This window comes from Dermacentor variabilis, chromosome 8 (assembly GCF_050947875.1).
Source record: "Dermacentor variabilis isolate Ectoservices chromosome 8, ASM5094787v1, whole genome shotgun sequence".
NCBI lineage: Eukaryota > Metazoa > Arthropoda > Arachnida > Ixodida > Ixodidae > Dermacentor > Dermacentor variabilis.
This window is the reverse complement of record NC_134575.1, coordinates 98,670,712-98,688,193: the sequence shown is the minus strand read 5'-3', so window position 1 is coordinate 98,688,193 and position 17,482 is coordinate 98,670,712. Positions and strand designations below refer to the sequence as shown.

The 17,482-nt window shown below is 45.2% G+C and overlaps 1 protein-coding gene across 3 annotated transcripts in view; it reads left to right on the top strand.

The window, feature by feature from the left end:
* LOC142590452 (uncharacterized) overlaps nucleotides 1–17,482 on the top strand; it is a 101,985-nt gene that overhangs the window by 30,643 nt on the left and 53,860 nt on the right. For 2 of the 3 annotated variants that reach the window (XM_075702574.1, XM_075702572.1), the window contains exon 4: nucleotides 1,097–1,987. The exons of the other annotated variant lie outside the window; for it this stretch is intronic. In XM_075702574.1, the coding sequence (XP_075558689.1) occupies nucleotides 1,097–1,987 (891 nt within the window). The remainder of the gene's footprint in view (nucleotides 1–1,096; nucleotides 1,988–17,482) is intronic. 3 annotated transcript variants of the gene reach the window in all.

The window sequence follows — 17,482 nt, the reverse complement described above, 5'->3', positions numbered from 1 at the left end:
CTTAACATCAGGGCTCATTTAGGCTTATGGAGAATGGAATGGTGATGAGAGGGGACGTTGCTGCACACTCAATGCTGTGAGCACAGAGAAGCTGTCATGTTTTGGGAGGATAGGGGTGGGTGAGCCTTTGAATCTGCCTTAGCATTGCTGCCGCGTCTGGGTTTGCCCTCCATTATGTCCATTTCGATGTGTTGTCGTTACTCTCGAGGGCCATTTCTGTTGATGAGGTACGTACGATGATGTACTCACACTTTCGCTATCTCCTGGGGAATCCCACCCTTTTTCCACCCCTGTGTGTTGAAGCTCCCTTCTCTCCTCCACTCTCGGTCATTCTCGTCCTCTGCGTGGGTCGCCATTTTGCATTTAGCAGGTAATAGTGCAGATGGCGCTAGCAGAGTTGAACTTGGGTCACGATAAGCTGTGATCAACGGCCCAGCTCCCATCTCGGGAAACAGTTAAGCAGTCATTGGCTTAAGATACGACATGGACAAGTAGTTTATCCCATAATGGATGCTGTTTTGTACACATCTGGGGGTTGTGTATTCAGTTATTTTCATGGGTTATACGCGCATATTATTTTTTTTCTTTCTGGGCTGTTCTGAAAGAGGATACGGGTTGGCAGGTTATATGGGAAAAACTGCAGCATTTCCTAGCCGGCTCCTTCAAATCTCGACTTAAGATAATGTTGCCAAAGTTCAGTGCGTGATCAAGAGGAAACTCACTGATGAAGTCTGGTATAAAACAAATTTGTTGTGCGAGTTTGTGCCTCCTATTTACTCTGTCTTGCGATGTGACAGGTTCAAGAGGTAGGGGCGGCGGAGTAGCTTTATTTATTCACAAAGGCATTGATATTGTAGTGATACCGAGTCTTCCTAACACAGAGTCGGTATGGTGCAAATTATAAATAGGTGATCTTGTGGTGGCTACTGAGTAAATAAAAATAACCGTTAGGAGTTCTTTGTTTCATCGTACTTGAAATCACCCTGAAGATCTCCCAAATCAAATGAAAAAGATTGCTTGTCATTAAATTTAGCCTCTGTGTTCTTTTTTGCCATTTCTTAACAACTCTTATTTACTTTTTTTTTTGTTTGTGCAGCATCGAGGCCTTTAATTTCTGCATCAACTGCCAAATGTGACAACTCAGAGCAAGGATGCTTCCACCAATGTCAGCTATGTGACTATGAGACTGATGAACTATTTCTTCTGGAAGAACATGCCAGCGACCATACTGGCAAGAAACTATTTCATTGCCCTTTATGCCCTCAGAGCTTTCCACAAAAGCAGAGACTGAAAACCCACCTGCTCACCCACACAATCAAGACGCCATTTCAGTGCACTTCATGCTTTCGGTGCTTCTCGGATAAGGCTCGCCTGAAAGACCACCTGCGCATCCATACGGGCGAGAAACCGTTTCATTGCCTTTTATGCCCTCAGAGCTTTTCTCTAAAGTCCAACCTGAAAACCCACCTCCTCACCCACACAGGCGAGAAGCCATATGAATGCCCTTCATGCTCTCAACGCTTCTCGCGCAAGTCTTACATGAAAGCCCATCTGCACACCCACACAAGTGCGAAGCCATATCAGTGCCCTTCATGCTCTCAGAGCTTCTCACGAAAAACCTCCCTGAAAGAGCACCTGTGCAGCCACACAGGCGAGAAGCCATATCAGTGCCCGTCATGCTCTCGGGGCTTCTCACGAAAGGGCGACCTGAAAATGCACCTCCTCACTCACTCAGGCGAGAAGCCATTTGAGTGCCCTTCATGCTCGCAGGCATTCTCACGAAAGTATCACCTGAAAGTGCACCTGGTGACTCACACAAGCGAGAAGCCATTTGACTGCCCTTCATGCTGTCAGAGCTTCTCACGAAAGAGCAACCTGAAAGTCCACCTGCGTACCCACACAGGCGAAAAGCCATTTCAGTGCCCTTCATGCTCTCGGAGCTTCTCGAAAAAGACCTCCCTGAAAGAACACCTGCACAGCCACACAGGTGAGAAGCCATATCAGTGCCCTTCATGCTCTCAGAGCTTCTCACAAAAGGGCAGTCTCAGGAGACATGAAACGAGAAGCCATTTCAGTGCCCACTCTGCCTTCAGAGATTCTTGTTGAAGAATGCCCTGGAGATACACCAGTGCATTCATACAGGTGACCGGCCATAAAGTTGCACCGTCTGCTCCAGGTCCTCATCACTTGAACAGATTAAAGAGAGCACAGCACCATGGTGCTGTAATCTAGGTCAACAATCTTGTTGAACTAGAGTCTGAATTACAAAATATGCATATGTTAGTATGTTACGTGGTGTTCTACTGCATCAGGTAACACAAGTGTCTCTACATACTCCTGAGAGCAAGCTTTAACTCGAGCCAAACTCCGATGCCGCCTATTCAAATACATGTAAAACGCAGGAATGTTTTTCTGAATAACCAGTGTGTCGATTATAACGAAATTTGTTACAATTGGAGAGAAAAATCTAAATATGGTGGTTGCTGGCAGCATATTTTTGGTTGAAGGCCTGAATGTTATAACAGGAATTTACAAAGATGGTCCAGCATGAAAAAAATTGGAGCTAGAACTTCATAAATTTTTAGCTCTGTACCTGGAATAGATATCATAGCTCGGTAAGCTGCATAAGCTAGATCTTTCAAAGCGGACAAATTTAATGTATGAATTTATTTCTTTTGTTAATTTCTTACACTAATTACGGGGACCTTTCAAATGTCCTACTCACTTATTATTTATTTATTTATTTACAAACGCTGCTATCTCATTTAGAGACATAGCAGAAGTGGGTTACATAACTTATGAACACAAGAATGTCAACTAACATGGTTAGGCAGTTCTTTCCGAAATTGATTAGTCGGCAATAAACGCAGAGAAACAACTAAGTTATTCCATAATTCAACAGTGTGTGGAAAAAAAAAAAACTTAAAACCATCTATTATTGCAATGAAGGGAGCTATGTTTAATGGGTGAATACGTCGGCTTACTCGCACAGAAGGTGTCATTAGCGAGGTAGGCGGTTCATTGTGAGTCAATCCTTGTATGATTTTGTGCTGCAAAATTAGACGGTCACACGTGCAACGAAACGACAATGGGTCCATTGATAAAGCGTGTGCGTGCAATGACTGTGAAAACACACGGTCGTAACTTTTTTCTGAGTGGATTCTAATTTGGAAATATCCTTTATGCGTTGAGGCGACCACACTACAGAAGCATACTCTAAAACAGGTCTTATTAGTGATTTATAGGCTGTAAGCTTGCACTCTTTAGTGCCTTTTTTTAAAGTTCGTTTTAGGCACCCTAATTTTTGCAGTGCTTTATAGCAGACTGTATTAATATGATTATGCCAACTAAGGGTTGGCATAACTAAGGTTTGGTTAGTTGTGAAAGTAAGTCCAAAGCATTTGAACTTGTTAACTTCGTTAATACTGTACCCTTGAGTGCTGTACGTGAATTTTAGGGGCTGTTTCTTGTTAATAAAAGTCATTGCCACAGTTTTGCTTAAGGTAATGCTGATCTGTCATGTGTTACTCCAGTCTGAAAATGATGAAAATATGTTGTTAAGAACTTCTTGATCACGAAGAGTACGAATGTTGGAATAGATCACGCAATCATCTGCGTAGAGACATATTTTCTCTTGTGTGTTTCTGGCTACTTCAATAATGTCATTAACATATATGATGAATAAGAGCGGCGCGAGAACTGAGCCCTGCGGCACCCCTGACATGACCTGAGCTATAGAAGAGGTTTTGCAATTAAAAGTGACGGATTGGAGTCGGAGGTGCAGGTAATCGGATATCTAGTCAATTAGTTTATTACCAGGAAAGATTGCAGCAAGTTGTAGTAGTTTTCAATGGCTTACCTTGTGAAATGCTTTTGAGTAGTCGAAAAAGATGGCATCAAGCTCACCGCGGTTATTTAGTGATGTGGCTATGTCATGCGTAAATTCTAATAATTGCGCTGTAGAAAATCCTGCTCGAAAACCATGGTGCTGTGGGGACAGAAAGTTATTTGCCGAAAAATACTGAATGATGTGCTCGAGAAGTTTGCGATATGTGGGCAGCTAGTGATTAGCTGTTTGCTGCCAGATTTGAAGATGGGAATGATGTTAGCTGGTTTCCAAACCTGGGGAACTCAGAGACGTCTCAATAGATTTGTTAAATATAACTGTCAAGTACCGGGCATTCTCTTCAAAGCGTCGCTGTAAAAATTTGTTTGGCCCTCCGTCAGGTCCAAACCTTTTTGTAGTATCAATTGTTAGTAATAAGTTGTGAACACAAGTGTAAGTTATAAGGAGAACTGGACGCTCTGGTAAAGTGTTGTTGATGCAAAAAGGGGACCGACGCCATCGTCCTGACAAAATACAGACTGAAAATAAGCGTTGAATGTTTTGGAAATAATGAGAGGATCAGAGGAAGGGTGATCGTTAATGATCAATGATGAAGTGCCATGAGCAGTCGGAAGCACCGTTTTCAAAACTTCGATGAGTTTTCTTTCAAGAATGTTGATAACATGGTGTCGAAATAAAAGTGTCTGGCTTTGTGCATTTTTGGTTTTTAATTCGGACTGAAGCAGGTGCAGTATTGAGCATTGGTTGCTATGACTCACATTTTTATGTTTCTGGAGCCTCTTGATGCCCCTGATAAGATGAATAACGTCCCCATTATACCAAGGGTGCTTCGGGTTGCGTTTCACACACTTCTTGGGAACAAACTGCGACATGCATTTCCTAGCAATGTTGCAGAACATATCAAACAACTTGTCTACACTGCAAATGCTGCTACATTGTAGAAAAGCGTCAGAAGAGGATGCTAGAATATTAGCAATAGAATTGTTATCAGCATGGGAAAAATTGTTGACAATCTTAAAGGCAAGTCTATTGCACTCACAAGTGACATCAACCTTCAGCAGAACTCCCGTGTGATCGGACAGGCCTTCTATGATTTGGCAGTCCTACCCATTTTGTAGTAACCCTTGGTTAAGGAAAATCAGGTCTAGGATCGAGCTCTCTCGGGTAACGCTACTAACAATCTGTGTCAGATCTAACAACAAAACCAAAGTCAATAAGCGAGTCACAAATCAGCCTGTCACGACCATACGAAGCCAATGTACTCCTGTTAATACAAGGGGTATTGAAATCACCAGTAAGGATCAATTTACAGTCGTGAAGCTTGTGTTTTAATATATAATTGCAACAATCTGGAAATATATATATATTTTTTTGGAATCAGGAGCCCGGTATAAAGTGCCAGTAGCCACCACAAGATCACCTATTTATAATTTGCACCATACCGACTCTGTGTTAAAAAGACTCGGTATCACTACAAAATCAGTGCCTTTGTGAATAAATAAAGCTACTCCGCCGCCGCTACCTCTTAACCTGTCACATCGCAAGACAGAGTAATTAGGAGGCACAAACTCACCTTCCGTGACCAAGTCATTTAACCAGGTCTCAGTGACACAGATCAGAGATGGTTGATGGCATTCAATTAGCCAATTGAAGTGAACTGGCTTGTTCAATAGGCTGCGTGCATTTATATTCAAAAGGGTTAGGTTGTATCTTTCCCAAAGTAACTCTGTGCTGCTAGTGGTAAGTATGTTGCTGGAAGTTTTGATAAGCGACTTGCTAGTGTCATCCCCGGAGTAGCAGACGCTGTCTACTATGAGAATGTCAAAGCTCAGTCGAACCTTGTTCACGTTCTTCCTAAGCTCGACCGAATTACCCACAAAGCTTTGCGAGTTTGCCACACAGGGAAAGAAAAGTCCTCACTGATATGAGTATCTGACCCTATGAATTCAAAAGCATTCCTTAGTATGGAACTCTTCACTCTGAAATCGAGCAGCTTAAATATGGTAGGTCTCACCTTTGTGCACCGAGCCTGTGACACCACTCAACGCAGTTGCATTCTATTTTCAGTTTCGTGGAAAGGAGCTTCAGCACAGTGGCAAATAGTTGCTCAGGGAATTCAGGCGATGGCTCAGGCAGACCATAGATTATTAAGTTGTTCCGACGTGATTGGTTTTCTAAATCATTTTTTCTGCCCAGCAGTTCGATGGCTTTTCTAAGGTCGTCGACTGTTTCTTCTAGAGTATACACACGCTGGTCGATGTCAGCGGTGGCCGACGCCCACGCTTCTATTTTCGAGATCCTATCTTCAAATGCATCAATTTTAGCGGTCAGACTTACTAAATCATGGCTTACTTGTGTTTGCCCTTCTAGCAGTTCCGTGAGCACATGTTCAGATTTTGTGTCTGGGCCAGGGTTTGACTTTTCATCACCCGACATAATTAGCAACATTCTCAAGGAATGCAACAAACAAGAAAAGGTACACAAAAGGCACTCAGGGTCCAGCAGCAGCAGCAAACAACGATCGTCACTTCTGAAGCAATGCACACGGTGTCTATTGCTTACCTGCAAGATGAAGCAAGCAACGTTGAGACAGCCGTTCGCCATGCTGCTACCGGACCCACTGAAGAGCAGAAGCCGCGAGTCTGGCTTTATATCGTCCTGCGACCACGTGAGCGTTGCAGCAGTAGTCTGCCATCCACTGTTTGACCAGCACCGATGAAGTTCGTCGTCGTCGATAAGCAGGTTCTCGTGTGATACAAAATCACACGTGCCGTTGAAGGTGGAGTCCAAGTTCACATGTACCGGAATGCCACGCAATCGACAAATGGAAAAAGCATAGTCCTCTGGATAGTGGCGGCCGACGCAAGCAGAGATCTGCAAAATGAAGCAAGCAAAGTTCAGAGAGCTGTTCGCCATGCCGCTACCAGACTCACTATTAATCGCATATTTTAACACCTTGTATAATACGTCAATTTTGTCCACTTTATAGATGTCCTACTTGTAGCATTTTACAGAATTGTGATATTCATTGCTCAGTACATGTAAACTTGATAGTTTCTTTTTCCGAAAATTCGTGATTTTAAATTAAAATTTCACTACCAACAATCACCAGATTCTATTTCCTTTATATGCAGCAAACCTCATGTGGTCTGGTGCTGTAGTTGTCAAGAAAACCGATTTCTCCTTTCCCACGCATTTAGATGGGAGCCCCCAAGCCCAAGCTTGCTCTTAAAGGGTCCCTGAAACACTTTTGCGGCGTCACCATATTTTTTCTACATCTTTTCTCAACACGTTATGGAACACAGAGCAAAAGGATTTATGAGAACTGACCCACATAAAGTTGTCGTAGCTGAGAAAGAAAACAATATACAGTTAAACTGTAATTAACAGAAGTCGGCAAAAATAGCTATTTGCTTTGTTATATTGTGGCTTTTCATTATTTGAAAAGTAATCGATGTTCATTAGTATCTCAAAAATGACTGTTTGCATGCCCCAGCAAACTATGTATGTTCATTGTAATCATTATTGTTACACTACAAATGTCTGAATTATGTGTTCTTTAGGCTCTGTTTTTTTTTTTTTTCAGTATTCTCTTTGGTACATATGAACTTGTTCTCTTAGACCAATTCATGTATTTGTTGGCTCTTGGTTCTGGTCTACATGATTCATCATGGATTCTTTTGATCTTATTCTATTTGTGCCATTATTTTTTTAGAAATGAGTACTTTTTTAGAGGAATTGATTGTTCTGTAAGCTTTCCATTGTCTGTTTCACCAGAGCACCAAATAGATGCCAGTGTTTGTTGAGTATTCATTGTCTGTTCTTGATATTTCAATAGTTTATTGACAGCATGCAATATAGGGATGTTAGCACTTTATTGTATCTGGGGCTTCAAGAGAAGTTCAGTGACGGCAGTTGGAAGTTCATTGTTAGAACAGAAAGAACCTGCTATAAGTAACATAAGTAATTTAAGGTTTGAGTCGAATGTCAAGTCCACCATGCCTAATTCATTCTTACTTTTTATTTCAACTAATGTACCAGCATTTCTATAAGCACTATTGTGACATATATTTGTGGAAATATTTGTATAAACTTTACACATTGAATTGGGCTTATATATAAACCTGCACTGTGTAATACTTTATGTGCAGAAACCAAGAAATTGGGCCAATCCTGTTTTTTGAAATCTGAAAAAGATTTTTTCTGAATTACAGTTGTGCTAGTCTCTCATCAGAAATTTCCTCACCGACGAAATTGTGCACAGGACATGATTTTAAGATAATAAATACGAGGGTTCACCGTTTCGATTAAGGGCGTGCAAATATTTCATACGTTAAAGTAGGCGCTTTGTCAATACAACTATTTTCTAATATTCCTCGAACACTTAAAACATTACCTCTGCACTAATAAACCTCAAAGTGAAGCAAAAGTATGACAAATGTCACCCCTATGGGCATAGTAGGCATAAAACATAAGAGTGTGCTTAGTAGAGGAACACCAGGATGTGTACATTGTTTTATCCATATTTTGACAATAGCTGTGCATTCATCAAAAACAGTTTCAAACATATTCTACATTTGTTTCAATTCTCGCACTATTTGATTTGTATTCCATTAAGTATACAAGAAATTCTTCTAATAGGGCGACAATGTACCTTCATGTAATAAATAAACATATTTGTGGCTTTTTCTTTTTGTTCTGCAACTTGCACTCCTAAGGATTACTTCCACATCCACTCAGCCATTTTGGTGGCACATATGCCTTCAGACTGTGGCAACATTACATCCACGTAAAGAGGCACCTGCACCAACTTGTGGCCATATCAGTGCTGGATCTTCTTTCAAAGCTTGCTTATTTGTAACTTGGGAATTCGGATAGCAATTGTCTATCGACACCGTCATGCGATGTAGGTGTCAATGTATTAAGCCAAATGTGAATTAGGAACATGCATGCGTGTGCAGTATGCTACATAACAATCTGTTACACAAGTGTTACTGTATGCTCAGATATGTTGAGCTGCCGAGGTAATTCATAGCATGTACCAGTATAATGTGAAAAGCTGCTCCATTGTGTTTTAAGAATGCCATGAAACAATTTGAACACACTGATATGACGTGACACATGACACTGGCAACACCACAATACCAAAGTCAGGTATCCTGCCAGTTATGTTGGTACACAGTGTGGAAATAAATATATTGTAATACAAATGAACAAGTTGTTTAGCTATATTATGATATAGCCAAGGCTATGCAGGGGTGCTGAATGTTGCGGAGATATTTTTGGTAATCAGTTTAGAGCACACATTTCAGTGGCCACAGCCATGTGATATTCCATGATGTAACTGCTCAACAATGAAGCATTTGTTTATTCACTATGCGTACAAAAGATTCCTGTGTACTGTAAAATACTCAGCGAGAAATTTTGAATGTTGCACGCCTCACTAGGACATGTTGTTCTCCAAGTAAATCGTTGCCTAATTAAACAACCTTGTGCATGAAAAGTGGTTTACATGTGCACAACAAAAGGTAATTGCACATTGTTTTTCTTAGTTTGTGCCCTGAATTGTGGGAAATTCTCTGTGGTTAGGTGAACCAATTTGTGGATGCCTTGTTTAGTTGGAGCTAAGCTACATTTCTGAAATGTTTAGAACATAAGCATTGTAAATGTACTCGTGTATGAACCTACTTATTTGTATTGTTGGAATGTTGTCATTCTGCCATGAGTGATCCTTCTTTGTACGAGTGCATTGAAGCAAAATGGCAATACCAAATTTTATTCTATGTTTACACCATTTTTGTCATATGCAGGCTCTTTTCACTATAAGCGGCACATTGAAGCCTTCATAGATCGCTTCAGATTTCATTAGAATTTACGCTTGCATAGTGACCTTTCTTTGATAGAACCGTGCACACTCACACAAGATAGGGGTTCTGAGACCTTTTGGCTTTGGCGATGCTCCACCAGCTTTTACATAGTGCTGCAGAACCCCTCCCTTCCTTTTCCCAGTGATCTCCTTACACACAGCCTTAACATAAGGGCTCATTTAGGCTTATGGAGAATGGAATGGCGATAAGGGGGGACGTTGCTGCACACTCATTGCTGTGAGCACAGAGAAGCTGTCATGTTTTGGGAGGATTGGGGTGGGTGAGCCATTGAATCTGCCTTAGCGTTGCTGCCGTGTCTGGGTTTTGGCCTTCATTATGTGCATTTCGATGTGTTGTCGTTACTCTTGAGGGCCATTTCTGTTGATGAGGTACGTACGATGATGTACGGACAATTCTTTTCCGCTCTCCATAATGCGCTGTGCGGGCCAACCATCTGGCTGCCATCCTATGCACAGTGCGCCATTACCAGTATGTTCACGCGAACGGAGGGGTGTCACATGCACAAAAGCCTACAGTATTTTTTGCAAAGAAATTATACAGGGCATTCACCTTCCGGAACGGTCTTTGGTGTATCAATCGCAGTGCTAAGCGTAAATGCCCGCATCGCCTGGAATGTAGCACTGCCCCTCGCCCACAGCAAAGTGTTTATTTTTTATTCTCTTTGGCTGCCACCCGGCGTAACATCGGTGTGAATCTACATATACGCATGCAGGCTCGTTTCACTAAGACTGCAACAGACTTAAAGAATGTGTTGTGCATAATCCTTTGTTCATAGTCTGTTAAATTCACACCTTTTAGTACACTTTTGGGAGTTGTCTTTGTCCGAGAGACCCAGGGCACGTTTAAACTAGATGGCGAGCATCAGCTGCAGATGCACGAGCGGCGCACTGTGGACACTGGGCAATGTGTACGTAGCGCTGACCCCAGGCGGAAGTGATGGCTAGTTGGCCTAACTCTTTCCGCACCATGGGGAAACTGGGTGTTTTTTGCAGGTTACACCACATCTTTTTTCTTAACTACTCCACTCAATATTTTCTGGAATACATAAACAAAAAGCAGAATGAATGCACTTTTCACGCATAAAAGATTTATTAACGAGATCCATGGAAAACAGGGGAAGGCGGGAGATGGAAATTCAGGACGATGAGCAAAAGGAGAACAAGGTGAAAACGGGAGCCAAGGTTTCGACAAGTGGACTTGTCTTTTTCAAGGCGACATATTTATTAACGAGATGTATGTCATAAAACAGGTACAAATTGCCAAAATCAAGATTGTGTCACAAAATTGAGCAAAGTTTGTAAAGAAGTGCTTGTATCTACCAAAAAAAATATGTAACATAAATTATGATACAGAAAATGTATTGCCGTCTAGTAGACACTGTATCACAAAAAATCTATTTTTCATTCAACAGGTTTTTCACTAGAAAAATTTAAGTGCAAGCACTACAGTTTGGCGGGCCAGGCTGTGGCCACCGATATTCTGGGCTGGCTTGCGTCGTCGTCGCTCTCAATGTATGACCAAAAGGCAGCATTCTCAGACTCGCTGTTGCTCGATCCACCGATAAAATCTGCTGCAAACACAGCGGAATCACGAGATCTGCGATCTTTTAAAGCGCGAGCGCCGCTTTCCGAGGCTGCCATTCTTGCTTTCTATTTTGGCAGTAGTGAAACTTCAGAGTGTGTTAAAAAATTAACACCTTGAGGGAAAAAAGTGAACTGTTTAGAAAACAAAAATATACTTCTCCTTTTCATCCCATGGTGCAGAGTGTCAGCATTTCAAAAGTGGCGTTTCAAACCATTGAAAGCGGGCGTCCATTTTCGCTTGCTACTTTGACGATCTTGAAAACTTTGGAGTGCGTTCAAATGTTTTACCACCTGGGGGTAAAAAACGAACTGCTTAGAAACCAAAATAGTTCTCCTCCTTCATGTCCGATACCGCAGCGTCTCCGTGGGTGGTGTGGAAAGTCTTGAAACCGGCGTTTCAAACTATCGTTAACAGGCTAACGATGCCCAATGGGCTGTTACGTTACGCCTACGATGCTGGGGCTTCGTTCAAAGTGGCGGACATTTCGGCCCGTTCAGCACCGCTGCAACGCCTCCCCGCCAAGCGCGTCCAGGCATGTTTCAATGCCACGTGTCGTCAAGTGTGCGTGTGTGTGTGCGTGCATGTTGGTGCCCACGCTTGTCAAAGCGCGGCAGCCGGGGAGAGGAGCTCCCCAAGTGTGAAGCGAGGAGGTCTGACCGGCGCCGGCCCGGCGGATGCGTCACCTTCTTGTCTCAACGTGTCTCTCAGCGTGTCCGTGCCCCGCCGTCACGTGGCCTCATCCGGAGACGTTCCGTCTTGCCCTCACATCCGAGAGTATAAAAGCAGCTGCCCCCGGACGCCAAGAGAGAGGTCCCGATTTCGTCTGTCGAGTATCGTGCTCTCCCGTCTCTCCACTTCAGTCGACCTGACCGCCCGCTCTTTTGCGATGCTAGAATAAACAAGTTGTTCTGTTAGCAGTCAACTCGTGCTTTGCCGGGACCTTCGGATGTTTCCAGTTGTGCCTCAGGCCGCCAGGCCAACGCTGCCCTTGGGGCTTGCGACCCAGATGCAACAACTCGTGCCAGCGGTGTGATTGCAACAACTGTCTGCCAGCGGTGAGATCGCGACAACGGAGGCCAGCAGCGAAGCTATGCGGTTGACTGTATGCTGAGCAGCACAACGACCATCCGGGAGCAGTGCAATGAGCCCTGTGTGATGACTGGTTGCCTGCAGCGGAACGACTGCGCTGAATTCTTGGCTGCGAGGTTTGGTGAGTGCGGGATTTTCTTCTTCTGAGTTTTGCCAGGCTTTTGTTAGTGTCAGAAACAGAGCTGGTAATTGTAGTTGTCGTTGCTGCCGGGTTAGTTTGCAGCAAGACAATAGTAGGCAGTAGAGAAAGCAGCATTCAGAGCAGCCATGGATTTGAAGTCGTTGCGCAAACCGAAATTGCTGGAGCTTGCAAGAGAGTTGGGTCTGGATGTCTCAGACAAACTCAGAAAACCAGAACTGCTAAGGGCTATTCTTGAGTTAAAAGCTGAGGATGACGAGCTGTCGGAATGCCTTGAGACCATTGAGGAGAGGGCAAAAAGACAGGAGCGCGAACTTAAAGAGCAAAAAGAGAAACAGGAGCGCGAACTTAAAGAACAGAATGAGAAACAGGAGCGCAAACTTAAAGAACAGAAAGAGAAACAGGAGCGCGAATTTAAAGAACAGAAAGAGCGAGAGCAACAAGAAAAAGAGCGCGACCGTCAACACGCTTTGGAAATGAAGCGTCTCGACATAGAGATGGAACGCGCTCGTAATGGAAGTCAGGCACACGGTGCAGGAGAACGAGTATTGCTCAATATGACTGACCTGATGCGGCCGTAATTCTTAATGCTTGGAGAGGACATTGGTTTGTTCCTGGTTAACTTTGAGCGAACGTGCGAGAAGCAGGGGTTCTCTCGGGAAACGTGGCCACAGTGCTTGCTCACTTTGTTACCCGGAGAGGCGGCCGACGTAGTCGCTCGCTTGAAGAGAGAGGAGGCAGAGGATTTCGACAAAGTGAAATCGAGTCTGCTAAAAAAGTACAGGCTGTCAGCGGAGGTGTTCCGTCGGAAGTTTCGGGAAAATGAGAAAGGCAAAAGTGAGTCATATACAGAGTTTGCCTACAGGCTTATGTCAAACATGCAGGAGTGGCTCAAAGAAGAGAAAGCGTTTGGTGACCACGAGAAAGTTCTGCCGTGTTTCGGGCTGGAACAGTTTTATAGTCGGTTACCTGAGAACGTGCGGTACTGGGTCTTGGATAGGCCAGACGTTAGTACGGTGGCTAGAGCCGCTGAGCTAGCCAAAGAGTTTGTGACGCGTCGGGCTCGCGGAGCTAAGGACGGTCAAAAGGGTGAATTTTACTCCAAGTTTGAGAGGCCGAAGTTCACACCCATGAGAGCAAGGGGGAACACACGTAGTGTGGATGCGAGAGAAAGCAGTCCGACCGAACCTACGGAGACGGCGGCAGCCGAAGCCGAACACAGAAAACGGTTCGATATGAGGCAAGCGCGCGTGTGTTATACGTGCCAGAAGCCGGGTCACTTTTCGGCGCAGTGTCCGGAAACAAAAACAAAAGTCGTGTTTTTGTCATTATGCAGCACTGATGAGAACATGAAGCTTCTCGAGCCTTACATGCTAGACCTCCTCGTGAACGGGAAAGAGTGCCGAGTGCTTCGCGATTCCGCAGCTACAATGGATGTAGTTCACCCCTCTTACGTAGAACCCGATATGTTCACGGGCGAGTGCGCATGGATCAAGCAAGCTGTGGATGCTCATAGCGTGTGTCTGCCCGTAGCAAAAGTGCTTATTGAAGGACCTTTCGGAGCACTTGAGACGGAGGCCACAGTGTCAGCTATGCTGCCCCCCCAATACCCGTACCTATTTTCGAACAGGTCCGATCACCTCCTGCGCAAGAAGGGGCTTTTGTTTGGTAAGGCTAGCGTTCAGGCCTTAACCAGATCGAAGGTTCGGGAGCTCGCTGCAAAGGCGGTAGTTGCGGGGCCGACGTTATCGAGCAATGAGAAAGGGTCAGAGGCGCAGCAAGCTGATATTCAGAGCACGTCCGAACTGAATAAAATTGAGCCTGTAGCGTTGAAGGCACCAGACACTGGAGAGGAAATGCCCGACACGGGAAAGTTAGAAGAGGTATCTGCAGATTTGCTCATCGCGCCTACGTCAGACGGACTTAATAGGTTGCTAAAAGTCAGTCGGTCGGCTTTGATAGCCGAGCAAAAAAAGGATGGCAGCCTAGAAAACATACGCTGCAATGTCAAGGAAGGTATCGCCAAGAAAAATGCTCGTTTTGTGGAAAGAGGTTGGGTCCTGTACCGGAAGTATCTAGACCGCAGGGGAGTGGAGTTCGATCAGCTGATCGTGCCTCAGTGCTGCTGTCAGGATCTGTTTCGCTTGTCGCATGGAGGTTCGTGGTCCAGACACCTAGGAGTTAAGAAAACTAAGGACCGTCTCTTGCAAGAGTACTATTGGCCAGGGTGTTTTCGAGACGCAGACCACTTTGTGAGGACATGTGACTCCTGTCAGCGGGTGGGCAAAGCAGGGGACAAATCGAGGGCGCCGTTGAAGTTGGTGCCTATCATTACGGAGCCTTTTAGACGGCTCGGTATTGATACAGTGGGACCTCTGCCGGTAACAACCACGGGGTACAGACACATTTTGACTGTGATCTGCCCAGCGACAAAGTTCCCTGAAGCAGTGCCGCTTAAAGAACTCAGCTCAGTTGAGATAGTCAATGCACTACTGTCCATATTTGCGCGAGTTGGTTTTCCTGCGGAAATCCAATCAGATCAGGGCACAGTGTTTACTAGCGCTTTGACGACAGCTTTTCTCGAAAGGTGTGGGGTAAAGCTGTTACACATCTCAGTGTTCCACCCACAGTCGTATTCCGTTGAGAAGCTCCACTCCGTCATGAAGCGCGTGTTGAGAGCATTGTGTTTTGAACAACAAACTGACTGGGAGCTGTGTCTGCCTGGGGCGATGTTTGCATTAAGGACCGCGCCGCATGCGGCTACGGAGTGTTCGCCAGCTGAGCTGGTGTACGGTCGCTTGCTGCGGTCTTCGCTTCGCATGCTTCGAGAATCGTGGAAAGGCAGGGGCGACGACCCATTCGTGGTGGAGTACGTGCTTAGGCTCCTCGAACGCTTAAGAAGGACACAGGAGTTGTCAGGTGAAGCAATGGCAAAGGCCCAGCAGAGGGCCAAGGTTTATTATGATCGGACAGCCAGGGCCCGTCGTTTTGAGGTGGGCGATGAGGTCATGATATTGCGCACATCGCTAAAAAACAAACTCGACGTGCAGTGGGAGGGCCCAGCACGGATTGTTCAAAAACTGTCGGACGTCAACTACTTGGTGAGTCTGCCAGGAAAACGGAAAGCACAGCAAGTTTACCACTGTAATCTGCTCAAACCCTATAAGCAACGGGAAGCAGTAGTGTGTATGATGGTAAACATTCCCGAAGAGCTTCCAGTCGAGCTTCCGGGACTAGGCTCAGTGACGAACAGGGAAGACACCGATCAAGTCATTAGTGACTTAATCAGTAAAGCACCGCTGTCGCCTGAGCAGAAAACCGAACTACATCAGCTCTTACAAGAATTTCAAGGTCAGTTCTCTGAGAGGCCTGGTAGGACTTCTGTCCTTACTCATGATATAGAACTTACCTCCCCAGAGCCAGTACGATCCAAGGCGTACCGGGTGTCACCCCGCCAGCACGATATTATGGAGGCTGAGGTAAAGAAAATGCTACAGCTCGGTGTTATTGAGGCGGGTGAGAGTGATTATACCTCCCCTTTGGTTTTAGTTGAGGTACCGGGCAAGGAACCTCGTCCTTGCGTCGACTACCGCAGGCTTAATTCCATCACTACGGATCAAATTTATCCGATCCCTAACGTCGAGGAGCGCCTTGAGAAAGTGAGTAGCGCTCAGTTTATTTCCATCCTAGATCTTGTCAGGGGTTATTTGCAGGTTCCACTTACAGAAGAGGCTAGTAGGTATGCGGCGTTCATTTCACCAATGGGGACATTCCGTCCTAAAGTTTTGAGTTTTGGTTTGAAGAACGCGCCATACTGTTTTTCAAGCCTCATGGATAAAGTGTTGCGGGGACAGCAAGAATTCGCTTTACCGTATCTAGACGATGTAGCGATATTCTCCGCATCCTGGTCTGAGCATATGGCACACTTGCGGGCAGTGCTAACCCGCCTGCGCGAAGCGGGCTCGACAGTCAAGGCTCCCAAGTGCCAATTAGCACAGGCCGAGGTTGTCTACCTCGGTCACATGATTGGACCGAGTCGTCGCCGCCCCTCTGAAATAAAGGTGGCCGCTGTGCGAGACTTCCCGCAACCGCGCACAAAGACCGATATTCGGTTGTTCTTAGGTGTCGCCGGCTACTATCAGTGGTACATCCCCAGGTACTCTGATATCGCGGCTCCCCTGACGGATGCTCTAAGAAAAACAGAGCCCCAAACAGTCGTCTGGGACGAGACAAAGGAAAGAGCATTTAGCGCCCTAAAGAGCGCCCTAACAAGCCAGCCTGTGCTACGATCGCCAGACTACACAAAAGGGTTCATTGTTCAGTGCGATGCTAGTGAGCGAGGCATGGGCGTTGTACTGTGCCAACGGGAAAATGGAGAAGTGGAACACCCCGTCCTGTATGCTAGTCGTAAGCTGACCATTCGTGAGCAGGCGTACAGCGCCACCGAGAAAGAGTGTGCGTGTCTCGTGTGGGCCGTTCAGAAATTGTCATGCTACCTAGCCGGCTCGAGGTTTATCATTGAGACGGATCACTGCCCTCTCCAATGGCTGCAGACCATCTCTCCCAAAAATGGCCACCTCCTGCGCTGGAGCCTCGCTTTGCAACAATATTCCTTTGAGGTGCGTTACAAAAAGGGGAGTCTCAACGGTAACGCCGATGGCTTAAGTCGAAGCCCCTAACGTAGGAATCAGTCTCAGAGTTGTTTGTTACGGATGTTTTTCTTCCTGAGGCAGGATTTTTAACATATTGCTTTTGTTTAGTGTTTCAAAGTGATGACGTGCTTTCTAGTGCAATTTTCCAATTTGTGGACGCGTTCTGGGTGCTGCTAGACTACTGTAAGGGACTAGGCAGTAGTAAAAAAGGGAAAAGAGCCTGGCAGGGCTTAGTGAGGGTTGTGTCGTGCTTGCTGACTGAGCGCTTGAGTTTCGGCGTAGT